We start from the raw sequence: 13,574 nt of genomic DNA on the forward strand, positions 1-13,574 counted from the left end.
AGGGAGGGAGGGGGAAGGAAGAAGGGAAGCGGGCAAGAAAAAAAGGGGGAAGAGGGAGATTAGGACGGCTACAAACAAAAGCGGGAAAGCGCGGAGGCGTGCGCACAAAATTTCTCAGCGCGCATTGCCCGCGGGAGGCCGCGGAGCCTCCGCTCTCCCTCCCTCCCTCCCTCCCTCCACCCCCCCCCGGCACTCTCCCGAGCCCCCAAGAGATGGCAGTCGAAGCCGGCTTTCCTCATCCTCCTCTTCCTCGGCGGCGGGCAGCTGCAGGACAGCAGGGCAGCACCCCCCCTCCTCCCCCCCGATCCGCGCAGCTCCGCGCGGCGCCGCGCAGCCCCCGGGGCGCCCTCCGAGCCCCCCCCTGGGCGGTGAAAGGAGGGTAGCTAGGAAACAGCGAGCGGCCCGAAAAAGCGGAATTTCCAACGTGTAAAATGTTCTTAACGGAGCCATTGAGAGAGTGCAATAAGGCGTGAGGGGGAACTAATCTCCCCATTTAAATGTTTGTGGCAATTTTATCTAAATGAATTTTAATGCTAAACGAGGGATAATTCCCTATTTGTAACCCGTTTACTTCTCTTTCCTGTGCCTCTGAAGCTGTCTAACATCACGCGATGAACAATAACAATAAAAATACTGTCAAGGCATATTCTGCGTTTTGAACGTGTTATAATTACAGCTGATTAAATGGCTTGGGAGTGGGTTTAATTTGAAATCTGTACACCCCCCACCCAAAGAAAACGAAGGTCTGTGCCCCACTTCTCTGCGGCTGCGGAAGGAAGGGACGCGTGTGCCCTCGCATGCAAGAGGGCGGTTTGTTTTTGTCTTTCAAGAAACATTAAAAAAAAAGAAAAAAAAAAACCCACAACAAAACGCACACACACCAAAAAGAAGAAGAAAAAAAAAAAAAAAAAGGAAAGACTGAGCCCTGTTCATTCACGTCTTGGCAGAAAAGTGTCATTATTCCAGGCTCACAGAGCAGGGAGCTGGGATGCGCAGCCTCTTTGGTGGTACAGCGGCTCCTTAAAAAAGAAAGCGGGGGGATGGGGGAGAAAACTCAGTTACAGAGGGAAATAAAACCAAACAAACAAAAAAAGAAAGATGAGGAGATCCAAGCTGAAGGGGAGAAGACCCCACTTTGGTGGCTTGGTTTATTCGGAAAGGTGTGCGCTGCCTGCATGCTGGGACACACACACGGGTTCAGATACACAGAATGGAACAGGGCTGAGGGGGCTGCTGCGTGCTTTTGCCTTCATTAGGATACTTGTATAATTTTCTTACCCCTCGGAAACACCATTTTTTAAATATATAGCTGCAATTTTCTTTAAAGAAAATGCTAAGGTGACGGAGCTTTGCCAGGCTGTTCCGTACAAAAAGTACAGCTGTGCAAGGAAATTGGTTCCCAAGGAGAGGATGGCCTGCGCCAGCCTCTACCGCAGAGGTCCAGCAGCCCCCCACACCAGCACATCATTTACTGACAAATGCGCATTGCCTGTGCAATGTTTTCCAAGTTTTGTTATCCTCCTTCCTCAATATGTTCAGTTCCAGAAAAAAAACGTAGCCTGTCAGTGGCTCAAACTATTTAACGTGAGTATCAGAACTGTAATTTGAGGTAGGGGGTAACATTATTTACAAATTTCTGTCCAGTAGTGCCCTATGATATTCTATTTATTAACAGGCAATAGTTCTCATCCTGACAATTTACAGTGCAAGTTCTGAGAAAGTTTCTTTATGCAGCATAGCATTATCTTTACATTATTTAAATATGAAACCAATATTTAAATAGCAAACAGTAGGTCCACCTCTGGAGCTAGCTGAATTTTGCAGCTGGTTGGCTCCAAACTGGGGATAGAATGACTACAAATACTGAAATGGGGCAGGAGACAAATTTTGCAAGCAGTGGAGTCACCATGACAAAAAATAATTTGTTTTTATTTTAGATTCAGATTTCATTACTGCACTCAAACTACTACAACTGGGCTTTGAGTTATTATACAATCCAAACTGTTTCAATCAGAAACTCTAAGACTCAGTGTGCAATGATTATTATTAATAATAATTAGCTCCTTGGTTTCTTGATAGAAAAAGGCTATCAACAAGCATTTGTTTAACCACAACAAAAGTATAATTAGCTTATCCCACTTAGTAAATCTGTATGCATGCCGACTCATACCAAACTGCTACTTTTACAAAAAATTGCAATAATACAGATCATTTTTCCAGTCCTTTTTGCACAAAATTTATTTACAATGTATACATAAATGCTCCATGATGGGACTATGGAAAAAAAAATGCACACATGACCGATGTCTTGCCCAGAAAGAAAGTCAACATATTAAAAATAAATCTTCAGTCCATGTTTTGAGCTGCATAAAACAGGAAGTGATGTACAAGGTGGTGGTTGCTGCATGGGGACAAGGATGCTCTGATGTGACAATTAGGCTTCAAATACACTGCCTTTCCGTTTCCATGCTTCCTCCTACCAGTCTCCTTAAGACACTGCCTGCAACAGCTGATTAATCATTGTTGATGACTGCAGTTTTTCCCATCCTTCCCGATTTACATCTGTTCAGGCCAATTCAAATATGGTGAGTAAATGAATTAGACATGCAAATTCACGCCCCAGGCTAGAAAGAGAGAGAGGGAGAGAGACAGGGAGAAGGGGGGAGAAAGAGAAGAAAGGCATACAGAGAGAGAGGAGGAGAAAGGAGAGAGAGAGAGTGTGCATGGCTGAAATCCTAGGATAGAAGAAAGATTCTTCTGCCTGACATAGTTATTTTAATGCTCTAAAAATCCCACAAATAAGCCCTTTCTGTCATTTGCAGGATAAGTGTAAGGCTTCTTTTTTTAATGTAAGGAGGCTTCTGGAGGAAGTGAAGAGCTATGGAAACAACACACATAGTGTGGAAAAATTTCACATTTTTTTTAAAAAATCTATAAGAAACAACGTAATATGGATAACAGTATAATAGCATTTTACAATATTTCACTCTTTGTTCTCTTAATGTCTTATATAGGTATTTAGCATGTCCCCAGAAGTTGACTTCAGTTGGTGTTCTCCTGCTTTTCAGGGTCCCTGTGAAGAATTGGAACGTCCCTTGGTCCAAAGTTGACGCCAAGAACTCCATAATCATTGCAGAAAGACAATGTTTGAAATCTACCGTCGCTGCAGACAACGCGTATTTCCCTTAAGCTACTGAGCATGAATGTCCATCACTTGTCCGCTCACTGCCGGCTCACCGGTATGAAGCATTGTGGGGCTTGATGCTGACATGGGCATTCCAGGGTGGGGTGGTCCTCCATGCATCATCATCGCTGGGTGGTGAGGGTGTCCAGGAATGTAGGTATGCATGGGGGGGCCATGACGCAGCTGAGCAGGATGAGGGGGCATCTGGGGCGGGGTATAGCTTGGCTGTCCCATATTGATACCCATTGGACTACCCCGAGACACATAATCCCCTGGCATACTTTGCAGCCCTGTGGAGAGAAAGAGGTGGCGATGAGTGGTAGGAATCAGCCTAACTACATTGGGCCATGAAGCTCCTCCGCTCGGGCATGGGAAGTCCAGGCTTGAGCCCAAGGCGGGATGCAGAGTCACAGGCCCATGAGTGCAGTTGCTTTTGTGGGACTGGAGTCTATGTATGAACTCCCAATGGTGGCAGTGATTCCCGGGTCAAAAAAATCCCAATAGAACATCCTCCCCCTTCCATATACAGAGTTTTGGGAGATAAAACCACTTTCTGCTTTTAAGAGTAGGAAAACACCAATGGAGATGTTTCTGATCTGCAAGTGTGCCCAGAGCAGGACCAGCCTGGTGATGACCAACGTCAGACAGGGTGGTGCCACCAAGCTGAGGAAGCCCTGTGAGGACTCTTAGGTGGGCTCCATCCCTCATGGCCTTGCTCCAGCTACCCGCCTTCATCCCTCCACTTGTAAAAGCACACTGGGAATAGAAGGCGGGGAATCTGTAGCAGTTAATGTGAGGCTTGGGAGGAGAGATGGGTTAAATCGGTGTCAAGATTTATCAACAGTTATTTATTTAGCTCTTGAGCCCGATCACTTGGAATCTGTCCCAAGTATTTGTGCCATTCAAGTAGATGCTATACAGCAAGCACATACATCGCTGAACAAAGCCCTCATATGAAGCCGAAATCGATAGGATTACTAAGGATGACTGCTAAATCAAACCTGTATTTTTAAACACATACAAAAATATATATAAAATCAATAACAATTATTAATTAATTATTTCCCTCTGCTCACTTCTGTCCCAAAAAATCGGACGCACAACTCAGTCAACCTTTCAGTGTGTTTGGGAGAACAATAAGAAAAAAATTGGACCTAAAACAATAAAACCTCCTGCTTTCTGTGGGCCTCTGCCTTCTGCTTGGTTTGCTGTAACTGATGGGAACTGACAGGTGTATTGTTTCGGAGAGCTATAAGCTCCATAATCATCAAGGGTGAAAGGCATACGCTATTGCTAAGTAGGTTCAATTGGCTTTAGTTCTAAGTAAAAGTGCGCTGTGAATGCGCCGAACACCTTGGAATCAGGTCTCAAGGCTCTAGCAATGAATAGCTGCTTAATCTAGCCTAAAGGAACAGTTTTGAACTAATGAAAATTGCTTATAAAATATACTGTACTCACAGCTCTTTAATCAAAAAAGATGATAATATTTTTTGTAATAACCTATTAATTTAATTGGTCACGAAGCATAAAATACATCATTTAAATTTAATTGACCCAGAAACTAAGAAACAATATTTAAATTAACTAAGCTAGAAATTTCCATGATGAGGTAATAAGGCTATTGCATTCCCAAGCTCAGAGGGATGTTTTCACAGCTAATTGTTAAAACTTAGTTTTGACTTGTGCCCAGAGAAGACGACTACGAAATACACTTGGCCTGGGTAACTTCAAGCCCTATGATAATACAGGCCGGAGGCACAACAAAGATGCCGAAATAGTTGCTTTCAACTTCAGAAAGAAAGCGAAAAGAACAGAATCAGGCGCCATTTAAACATGGTACCGGTGCCTCGGTGTTTCAAACTGCTTTAGTCCTTAAGGAAAAAAAAAAAAACAAATCACAAAAATTTGTATAATGTATTTTCCCCTACAAAAAGACAAGAGGGGAAAAAAAAAACCTGGGACAGTTTTTCTAGGCTTTCTTCACGAGGCCTGCCACTGAAGATTGCATTAATGATCTCTATTTTTGTATACTGAATAAGTCAAATCCATTTGTCACACTGCAAGTGATGGCATACTTAATTTGGATATAGTCAATTAGCCTGGGCTAAGCTCCATAGCCTGCTGCGCACACCTCTATTTTGTATTCTCTCTTTTTCCTTTGCCACACGTAATCCCATTATGATGGACAGACAAAGAGAAATAAACTTGAAAAAAAAAAGAAAAAAAAAATCAAAGTTTTGTCCATAGCCTTCCAAAACACAACTAAGTGATGCCGCCGTTAATTTTTTTTTTACCTATGAGAAGTCTCTGTTTGGCTTTTTGGTGTCTTGCAGGTTAGCGGGAGAAATGTAACTCATGCATCAACTGCGGTTAGACAGATTTATGACACTTTGGGGACATGCTCTTTCCTCTCCCTGCGCTGCTGCAGACCGCTTACATTTTGCAAATCAGTCTGTTGCCAAGACGACGGGCTCCCCCACCTCCCCGGCTGCTTCTTGTTTTGTCATGTGCTTGGGGATGGATAATAGCATCAATGTATGGCGGCGTCGATGTACGGTGGCGTCAATGTACGGCGTGCGCGCACACAGGGGGTTTGGGAGCTTGGAAAGCTTGAGCTGAACCAGAGGAAAAGAAACCCGAAGGAGCCCAGGCGTAGGATGGATGGATGGAAAGGAAGGAACAAGCATGACGCTATGGGCAGGGAGAACATAGGGAAATGCAAGGAGACAAATATCCCTCGGACAAAATGAGAACAAAGACTCCATTTGTACTTACTTCCCCCTGGCTTTGCCATTGGTTACCTAGGTGAAGGTTACATGTAGTGCCACTGCCCCTCCATGCCCATATTCATGCCCATTCCACTCATAGGTCCTAGAGGGAGAAAAAAATCCAAGAAGATGCCAGAGAATGAGCAAAGTCAACAGATAGTGCCAAAAGCCCCTTTCCAAAACACAGCACAGCAGAGGGTCCAGGATCACTCGAGTGAGAAGATGCCTGGTTCCTCTCAGCGATGTTGAAGGCAGGCAGAAGACAAGCAAGGCAAGGCAGGCGGCTGAGACAACGGCAGAGGGCAGAGGTGTGGTTACCTGTGCTGATGTGACCGAGCTCACCCACCAGTGGGTGACACTCCCCTGGGGTCTTACCTGGCGCTCGGATGCCCATGTGCTGCTGGCCATCCATCACAAAACCTCCCATCGGCTGCCCGTCAGGGTTATAGGGTGTTCCTTGACTTACTGGAAAAGCGCAGAACATTGCTTTTTAGAAACAGCCAAAAAGGGTCACCTCTTTGCACAGCATCAAGACATGATCCCCCCACCCACAGACTGCATGAGACAGCTATCAATGCTAGCTCTAAAAAGAGGTAAAAATATCTACTGTTTGAATTTAGTGGCCTGGCTAACAAGCCTGCTTAGTTTGGGGTGAATTTCTTACTAAGAGTTTGGAAATGAAGTTAGCAATCCAAAATCTTGAGACGTGAGAAGACCCGGCTACAGCTGTTGCTGCTGCTGCTGCTGACGTCAATGCAAAGATCTGTATAGGAGCCGAATTTTATGGCTGGAATAGTCACACTGAAATCGCAGTGTTTTAAATTACGCACTTGTGCCTTTCTAAGAGCAGGACCTGAACACGTCCATGCCACATATTTACCTCTAATGGCAAAATAATTGAATATACTCAAGAGGAAGCATGGCCCAAAGGCATCTTGGACAACAAGAAGTTTGGATAGTTTGGCAGCGAGACTCAACCAACTGGGAGTAACAGGCTATTCCTCGAAGGTAAATACCCACACAGAGCTGTGAGCCAAGGTCCCAGACAGAACCAGCATGTGAAAACTTAAGACTTTCTGAAAAAAATAAAATGAAAAATAAATCCCCCCAAAATAAACCCCAAATACTCAGCAACCCCAAAAGACAGCTGCTAAAAAGAAGAGACAAGGAACAAAAGTACCCGATACAAATACCACTACCTGAACTTGAAGTTTTAACTGTACATTAAAAGCTGGCTTCAGAAGTAAGCTGCCTTGGGTTATTAAAGCACATAAAGCTCTACCTCATTGAATGTCTTTGAACTTTACTGAGTCCCACAAGTGATTCTGACCCCTTTGCCCTTTTGACAGGTAATAAAGTTTACAGCAATTCCACACCAAGCCATGCACCAGAGAGTGGTCACAGGGGCAGAAATTGCTGGGAAAAAAACCCAAACCAACTACTAAAAAAATAAAAATAACTTTAATTCTGAACTTGTATGGAAAGTCCGGTCACGGAGCAGATCATTTGAGGTTTTTTTTTTTTTTTGAACTGTCGATGTTTATTTCCCAAAAAAATTGTAATCGTGTTAAAATTATTAAGGTTTTAACGAAACAAAGCTGGTTGTATTTTAATTGTCAATCACTCCCAGCATTCATTTCTCATTTATTTACCAGGTAATGGACCTTGTGGTGAATGGCTTGAGGATGGCTTTTGCCTGCCCGACTTGAATACAGTTACTATTGGGGACTTGCCTGCTCGATTGGACTGGTCTATCATGGGCTGAACTATTCTTCTTCTAGCATTAATAAACCTACAAGAAAAAATAGGAAAGCAAACAGTTATCAAAGGCAATGACTTGCACCCGTCCCCAAGCCCTCTCACCCTGCTTCGGTGCTCTCCATCGGGCTGTGTGGGGATGCAAATACTGCAAAACCTCTAACCCCTGTGACCTTTGAGAGCACGAGCTTGGGGCTTCTGAGCTGATTTATGTTTGCCTCCTTTTTACCACAGTCGGACACTTCCATTTCATCTTTTCATAGGGGAATTAGCCGAGTTTTCAGGAAACAATACCGGCAACGCTCTTCTCAATTCAGAATGAGGCAGGAAAAAAATGGGCGAAGCCTGCGAGATACTCATGAGGGCATCTGCTACCACCTCCTCATTAGTGCTATTTCTGCCTTATGTCCTCTGACTTCTTTTTCCAATTTTTATTTTTCCAAAAGCTGCCCCTACCTCTTGCAAATCTAATTCCCTTTTAATACACACTATTAAGATAATGAACTGTGATGGCAGAACCCCATCAAGTGAGGGAACGTCTGGAGTTTTATCACCGCTAAGTCACACTGCTGGGGACTTCAGAGCCATGCATTCCTCCTAGCCATTTCTTGGTGGGTTTCCCCCCCCGCCCCCTCTTTATGCAAAGTCTGAGGGGTCAAGACGAGGTCATAGCTTTACAGTAATTGAATTTATAATCCTGTTTTCTCCAGCTAGGCCTGACCATTTACAGCAAACATCTTGTTAAACTATAATTACTGGACTACTGAAAATTCCCCCTGAACAATGGAAAGCAGATCTTTGGAAATAAAAAAAAACATACGGTCATTTTTAAAAATAGCCATCTGCAACCGTACTCCTTGCGTTTTTTTAACTCTTTGTCTCAGTTGGTCTTGCTATGCGCATTTGAGAAAGGAATATTCAAAGTGATTTGGAGCTAAACAGAAGAAGGAGAGAGATCACAAGTGCCCCGATCTCCTCAAAGCGCTGAAATCAGCAAGCCTCGAACCATGGCTGGGAACCTGTCTGAAGAGATTTAGAACTTCTCTTGCAGTTCTAGTCATCAGAAATCTTGTTTAAAAAACATTTGGGAAACATCTCTGTTGAGATTCAATCAAGGCAAAGCCTCATAACCAAACTTTACATTCTTTACAAGAGAGAAAAATAATAAACCCGTGTATGCCTCAATATTTACTAGCAAAGGAAGAAGCATGAGCATGCGTGAAACCACACCAGGCTTGTGAAACACAATAGGAATGTCCACAATGGGCTACGTGGTGCTTGGTTTTGTTGCCTTTGCTTGGGATGGCTTAGGAGGAGCTCTCCATCATAGAGATAAAGCCACCAGGACCTTCCTTCAGGAATCAACTCAGCCCACTCATTCCCCTACACAGTGCAAAACACCGCCCCGCGCTGCTTGGTTTGCCCTCATCTCAAAGACCAGCACAGTGATTTCAGTCTCCTCCTATCTCCTGTTCTCAACCTACTCCCATTACCCAAACTCCTGCAAAAATTAATCAAGATGTTGAGTCCTTATCAAACCTATCTCAACAAAATGGGCTCAAACACACCAATTCCAGGTGCCAATCTGAAAATCTCACACTCGAACTAGGTCATGTTTTGTCAGCGACAGTATTGGATCAATTTTTCTACATATTTCCTATAGAAAAACCCTCAACTACAGCAAACAGTGTTGCAAATCAGGTTATCATTATCTTGTACAAACCATGAAAATTAGAATCATGTGAGCAGAAGGTTAGACTAATTTTCCTTTCTCATTATAAGCACAGGTGTAGCACAAACACCATGCGAAATAAGCAATTAAAAAAAACCTGCTTTTTTTCCCCCATTAGCTGCCTTAGCTCCATGACCAATTAGAAAATTGTTTAATATCTGTAATCTGCATTTGCAGAAAGCAATTTTCACAGTAACTCTCCTAAGTAAAGCAACACCACAAAACCCCAGTGCCCCAGCCATTTCTTTCTGTAAATCTGGCAGGCTCTTGCTGTGTTTATTCCATCCTTCTCCTGCCCGATTGCCAGGACCTATTAACTGCATCAGGAAGGGAAGGATTTTGGTAGCCATAGATTGACTGGTGACCAAAACTTTCATTTGCCAAAAGCTTTTTCCCCAAAGAAATCCTGAGCAACATTAAGCATATGCACCCCAACTTCAGCACCTTCTCCTCAAAACTACAAGCGCTTTTACTAGGAAGGGCGGTCTCATAATAATAAACTACATAGCTAGAAAAATAAACAATACAGCTTGAATAATACACGATATAGCTAGAATTTCCCAATAATTATTCACAAGGCATGCCTACAGTAAAACACATTCTCACCTGTTTGCCCCACGCTACCACTTGGGATGTCTGCTTTAAGAACATTTTACACACAAGTACTTAACAGTTATCTTCTTCCTACGCATTCATATAAGTATTTTCTATAAGTAGCAATTCTGCCAAACAGCCCAGTGTTCGGATGTCTTCGGGGGGAATTCAGATGCAAGAACATTTTCCTTCTGGGCAAAGTAATAAAATGACATTCTCGCTCCTCCCACTAGAAGTCAAACGGAGGTCAGCTCCCCATCCTTGTATCTGTTTAAATAAACTGGTCCAGCTGTTTGTTTCCAGGATGCCCTTTAACCTTCTGTCCCATCCTCCCTGCCTTTGTAACAGAACGCTTTACTTTGCATTATAGTAGACTCCAAACCACTATGCATTAAAAAAAAGAAGAAAGTATTCACTTCCAAGTTTCTTCCTGCATCCCAAACCTGGAATTAATGAGAATGTATCAGATTAAAACTATTAATGTGGCTTGCCTTGAGAGAGCAGAGTGCAGCACTGTTACATTTATAAATCTCATTTGAGAAATCTTTGCAAGTGAAATTGCAAATTAGCTGTTGCTGCTGAAATGGGAAAAGGACATGGGGATAATTTCTTCCTACTCTCTGTTTTCTCCTTGATACAAGGGCCAAGATCTTTTGATCACTCTTTGAATTTCCAAAGAGCCAGACTGATATAACACCAGTAAAAGTGATGGAACAGAAACAAAAAATCTCACTGCCTCTCTTCCCATATGTTCACATTCAACTCTCTTAAGACAAAGAACCCCCAAATCACCCTAATTTTTCAAAGTCCAGAGGAATCAGAACCTAAAAGAGATGTTTAGGTACTAAGTGCTACTCAGATGGAGTGTTGTCAAAACAAAAGTCGGCACAGACCCTAAGTCAATGATTAAGATGGCTGCATAACCTCATTTGTGTGGGTAAAGACCCGAGGAGGGCCAAAGACGCATAAAGTATTTTTCCCCCATACCAGTGCTTTATGCACAAGTAACTTTGCTCCAATGTGGAAGGGTTTTTTTGTTCTGTTTTTATTTTCCGCTGAAAAATAGAATAACTAATTTTTTTTTTTTTTAAAAAAAAAAGAATAACTAATGTCACAAACAACATAAGATCCCACTGTATACAAGTTGTACCCACCTCTCAGCCCAAGGAGAGACAGAAACTCTGCAAAACAATGCTTTGAGTTGCTTTTTTTTTTTTGTTCTTTTTCTGTTTTTAACAAGGGGAAGGATCTGACCTGGAGAAAATGTTTGAATAGATGGGGCAACACCAAGATTTAAAGTATTCATTATTTTTTTCAAGCTAATTTCTCCTCGGCCTTTTGTATACATGAGATAGTGCTTTCCGTTGTGTCCCAAAAGGCAAGAAAACAGGTATTCCACCTGCATAACCCTAGAGAGGAGGAGGAAACCCTCTTTTCTCCAATTTGCATTTTACTAGGATGTTTTCTCTTAGGGTTCTTGCCCCGGGTCTGTCTCCAGAGGTCACTGACAGTCTCCCCAGTCGGTGCATCCCTAGTCCCACGGGTGAGACCCAGCCCCAGCCCTAGGGATGCAGCAATCTGCCTCTGCACTCTGACCTTCAGCTTGGCTGCCCTTGCTGCCAAGCACAAGTTTTGTTTCTTCTCAGTGAGAGGCGGCATGGCTGGTGATGACAAAAGACTTATTTTAGTTGGAAATTTGCTACAATAATAGCAGCCAGAGAGCAAGGATTTTCGGAGGGTCACCAAACCATCCGAAAGGCATAGTTTGCTAAGGCTCAGGTTACAGCTCAAGTGATATTTTCTGCACAGATCTGTTCTTTCTCTCTTCCCCTTGTATTTCACTTCTCTTGAGTGAATAAAACAAGACTTTCCTCCACTGTCACGAATTTCCAAAGTCACCTTTGCTCAAGAATCAACAGAGCAATTGTGGGGACTTTCAATTCGCAGTCTTTGAATGAAATTTTCCAGGACCAGCTGTTTGAAAGGAGGTGCTGAGCCTAAGTAGTATATTGAATCTGTCTCTCCCCCAAGCCCTCCCAAATAAGAAGAGTTTCACACAATTACTGACTTTTGATGCTTGGAGTTGCCGGCAGTTCTGCCTCAATACTATTGCAAAGCGCTGCATGCCAGAAGTCTGTGTATCACTAGCGCCAAGAAATCCCCCAAAATCCCTCTATCTCATTTTCTCCTTGCGCTCTTTCTAGCAAACCAGGTGTACGAAGGCCAACGAAACCTACAAACCCCAGAGCTAAAATCTCTTTCTCCTCTGAAAAAAAATAGCATCCCTCTCCACAACAATCAAATCATCATTTTTTTATAACAGATGCCAAAGTAACCAGAGCCCTTCAAACTGGCATATAATTCACTTGTAAAACCAACCATACTCTTTTCTACATACTGGGATCCTTAATTTATACAGCAGCGAAACAACTGTCTCTATTCAGCACTTAATTCCTCAACGCTTAACAGGTTTATCTCTAATAAAAACAATTTAAATGGAAAGTGTGCTATAAACCAGGATTATTACACTTCAGTAACTGCTTTATTCCTTATTTTAACATGTTTTCATTTTTTTTGTGTGTATTTGTTTTCCAGAGCTTTTCAAGGGAGCGAGTTAAAGAAAAAAACACCCTAGAAATTATTTCACCAAATACTTCCAAATGTTTTCAAAACAGCCTTAAAAATAGCAAGCTCCTGCTGTAATTATGAACAGAAAAAAATAACTGCAGACTTTTGAATGGTAATCACATCTCCCCATCCCTAAAATGAGAAATAAATGTTAAAAGAGTGCTTACTACCATTATTAGAAAGTTCTGATCCTGAAGTCAGCTAGTGAGCTTAATGACCCATAACTACCAGTCATTAGCACTCCATGCTCTCTATACTCCCTTTATTTGCAAAGAAAAAAAAAAAAATCGAGACACTCAAGAAACTTTGTTCAATTTAAAGTCAAACCTTATGAAGTCATGTTTGGCAACTTTTCTTGCTTTCTCCTCCTTCGAACTGAAGACAGTTCAGGACTGCCATACATCATTTACAATACTAAATGGAGGTAGGGAGGGAAGAGATTACGTGGGCTGCTAACCACCCACTCCAGACACGTAATATTGGAATATACTACAACCACAGTGAGTCTGTCCATCAGGAGGATAGGGAAGGTCTCCTGAAAGGTCTCCTCTCCCTCCTTCTTCCACCAGCAGTACCAGTGCCAGGGACTGTGTAAAGGGCTAGGGGTGTCACAAGACAAGTACTGAAGAGCGAACAAATAAAATACTATGTAAAAATTAGTGGTGAAAAAACACTAATTATCTGACAAACTTGATGTAAAGCACTAATGAAAGCCACGTGTAGTTCTGCCATTTGGTATTTAAAATAGCTTCTGACTTCAAGCATTACTATGTGACCCCACCGATGGATTCATGTCGTGCATGCAGAAAAGTTGCTTTAAAGCAGCAGAGCGCTATTGAATCTCATGCAAGCCAACCCTGCTAATGTAGCGAGCATATCGAGTGCAAAAATAGAAAGCAGGGAGATGGGA

The 13,574-nt window shown here is 42.7% G+C and overlaps 1 protein-coding gene across 4 annotated transcripts in view; it reads right to left on the reverse strand.

The window, feature by feature from the left end:
- Window positions 1–1,908: 1,908 nt before the first annotated feature.
- The window catches only part of MEIS1 (Meis homeobox 1), a 109,070-nt gene continuing 97,404 nt past the window's right edge, over window positions 1,909–13,574 (reverse strand). For 2 of the 4 annotated variants that reach the window (XM_054062357.1, XM_054062356.1), the window contains exons 10-13: window positions 7,686–7,744; window positions 6,328–6,417; window positions 5,960–6,055; window positions 3,335–3,474 (exon numbers count right to left, since the gene is read on the reverse strand). In XM_054062357.1, coding sequence (XP_053918332.1) covers window positions 5,997–6,055; window positions 6,328–6,417; window positions 7,686–7,744 — 208 coding nt within the window. In that variant the 3' untranslated portion in view covers window positions 3,335–3,474; window positions 5,960–5,996. Of the gene's footprint in view, window positions 3,475–5,959; window positions 6,056–6,327; window positions 6,418–7,685; window positions 7,745–13,574 lie in introns of all 4 variants that reach the window. The other 2 variants (XM_054062355.1, XM_054062354.1) reach the window with 1 other exon arrangement.

The sequence above is a fragment of the Cuculus canorus genome, chromosome 3 (genome assembly GCF_017976375.1).
Source record: "Cuculus canorus isolate bCucCan1 chromosome 3, bCucCan1.pri, whole genome shotgun sequence".
Taxonomy (NCBI): Eukaryota; Metazoa; Chordata; class Aves; order Cuculiformes; family Cuculidae; genus Cuculus; species Cuculus canorus.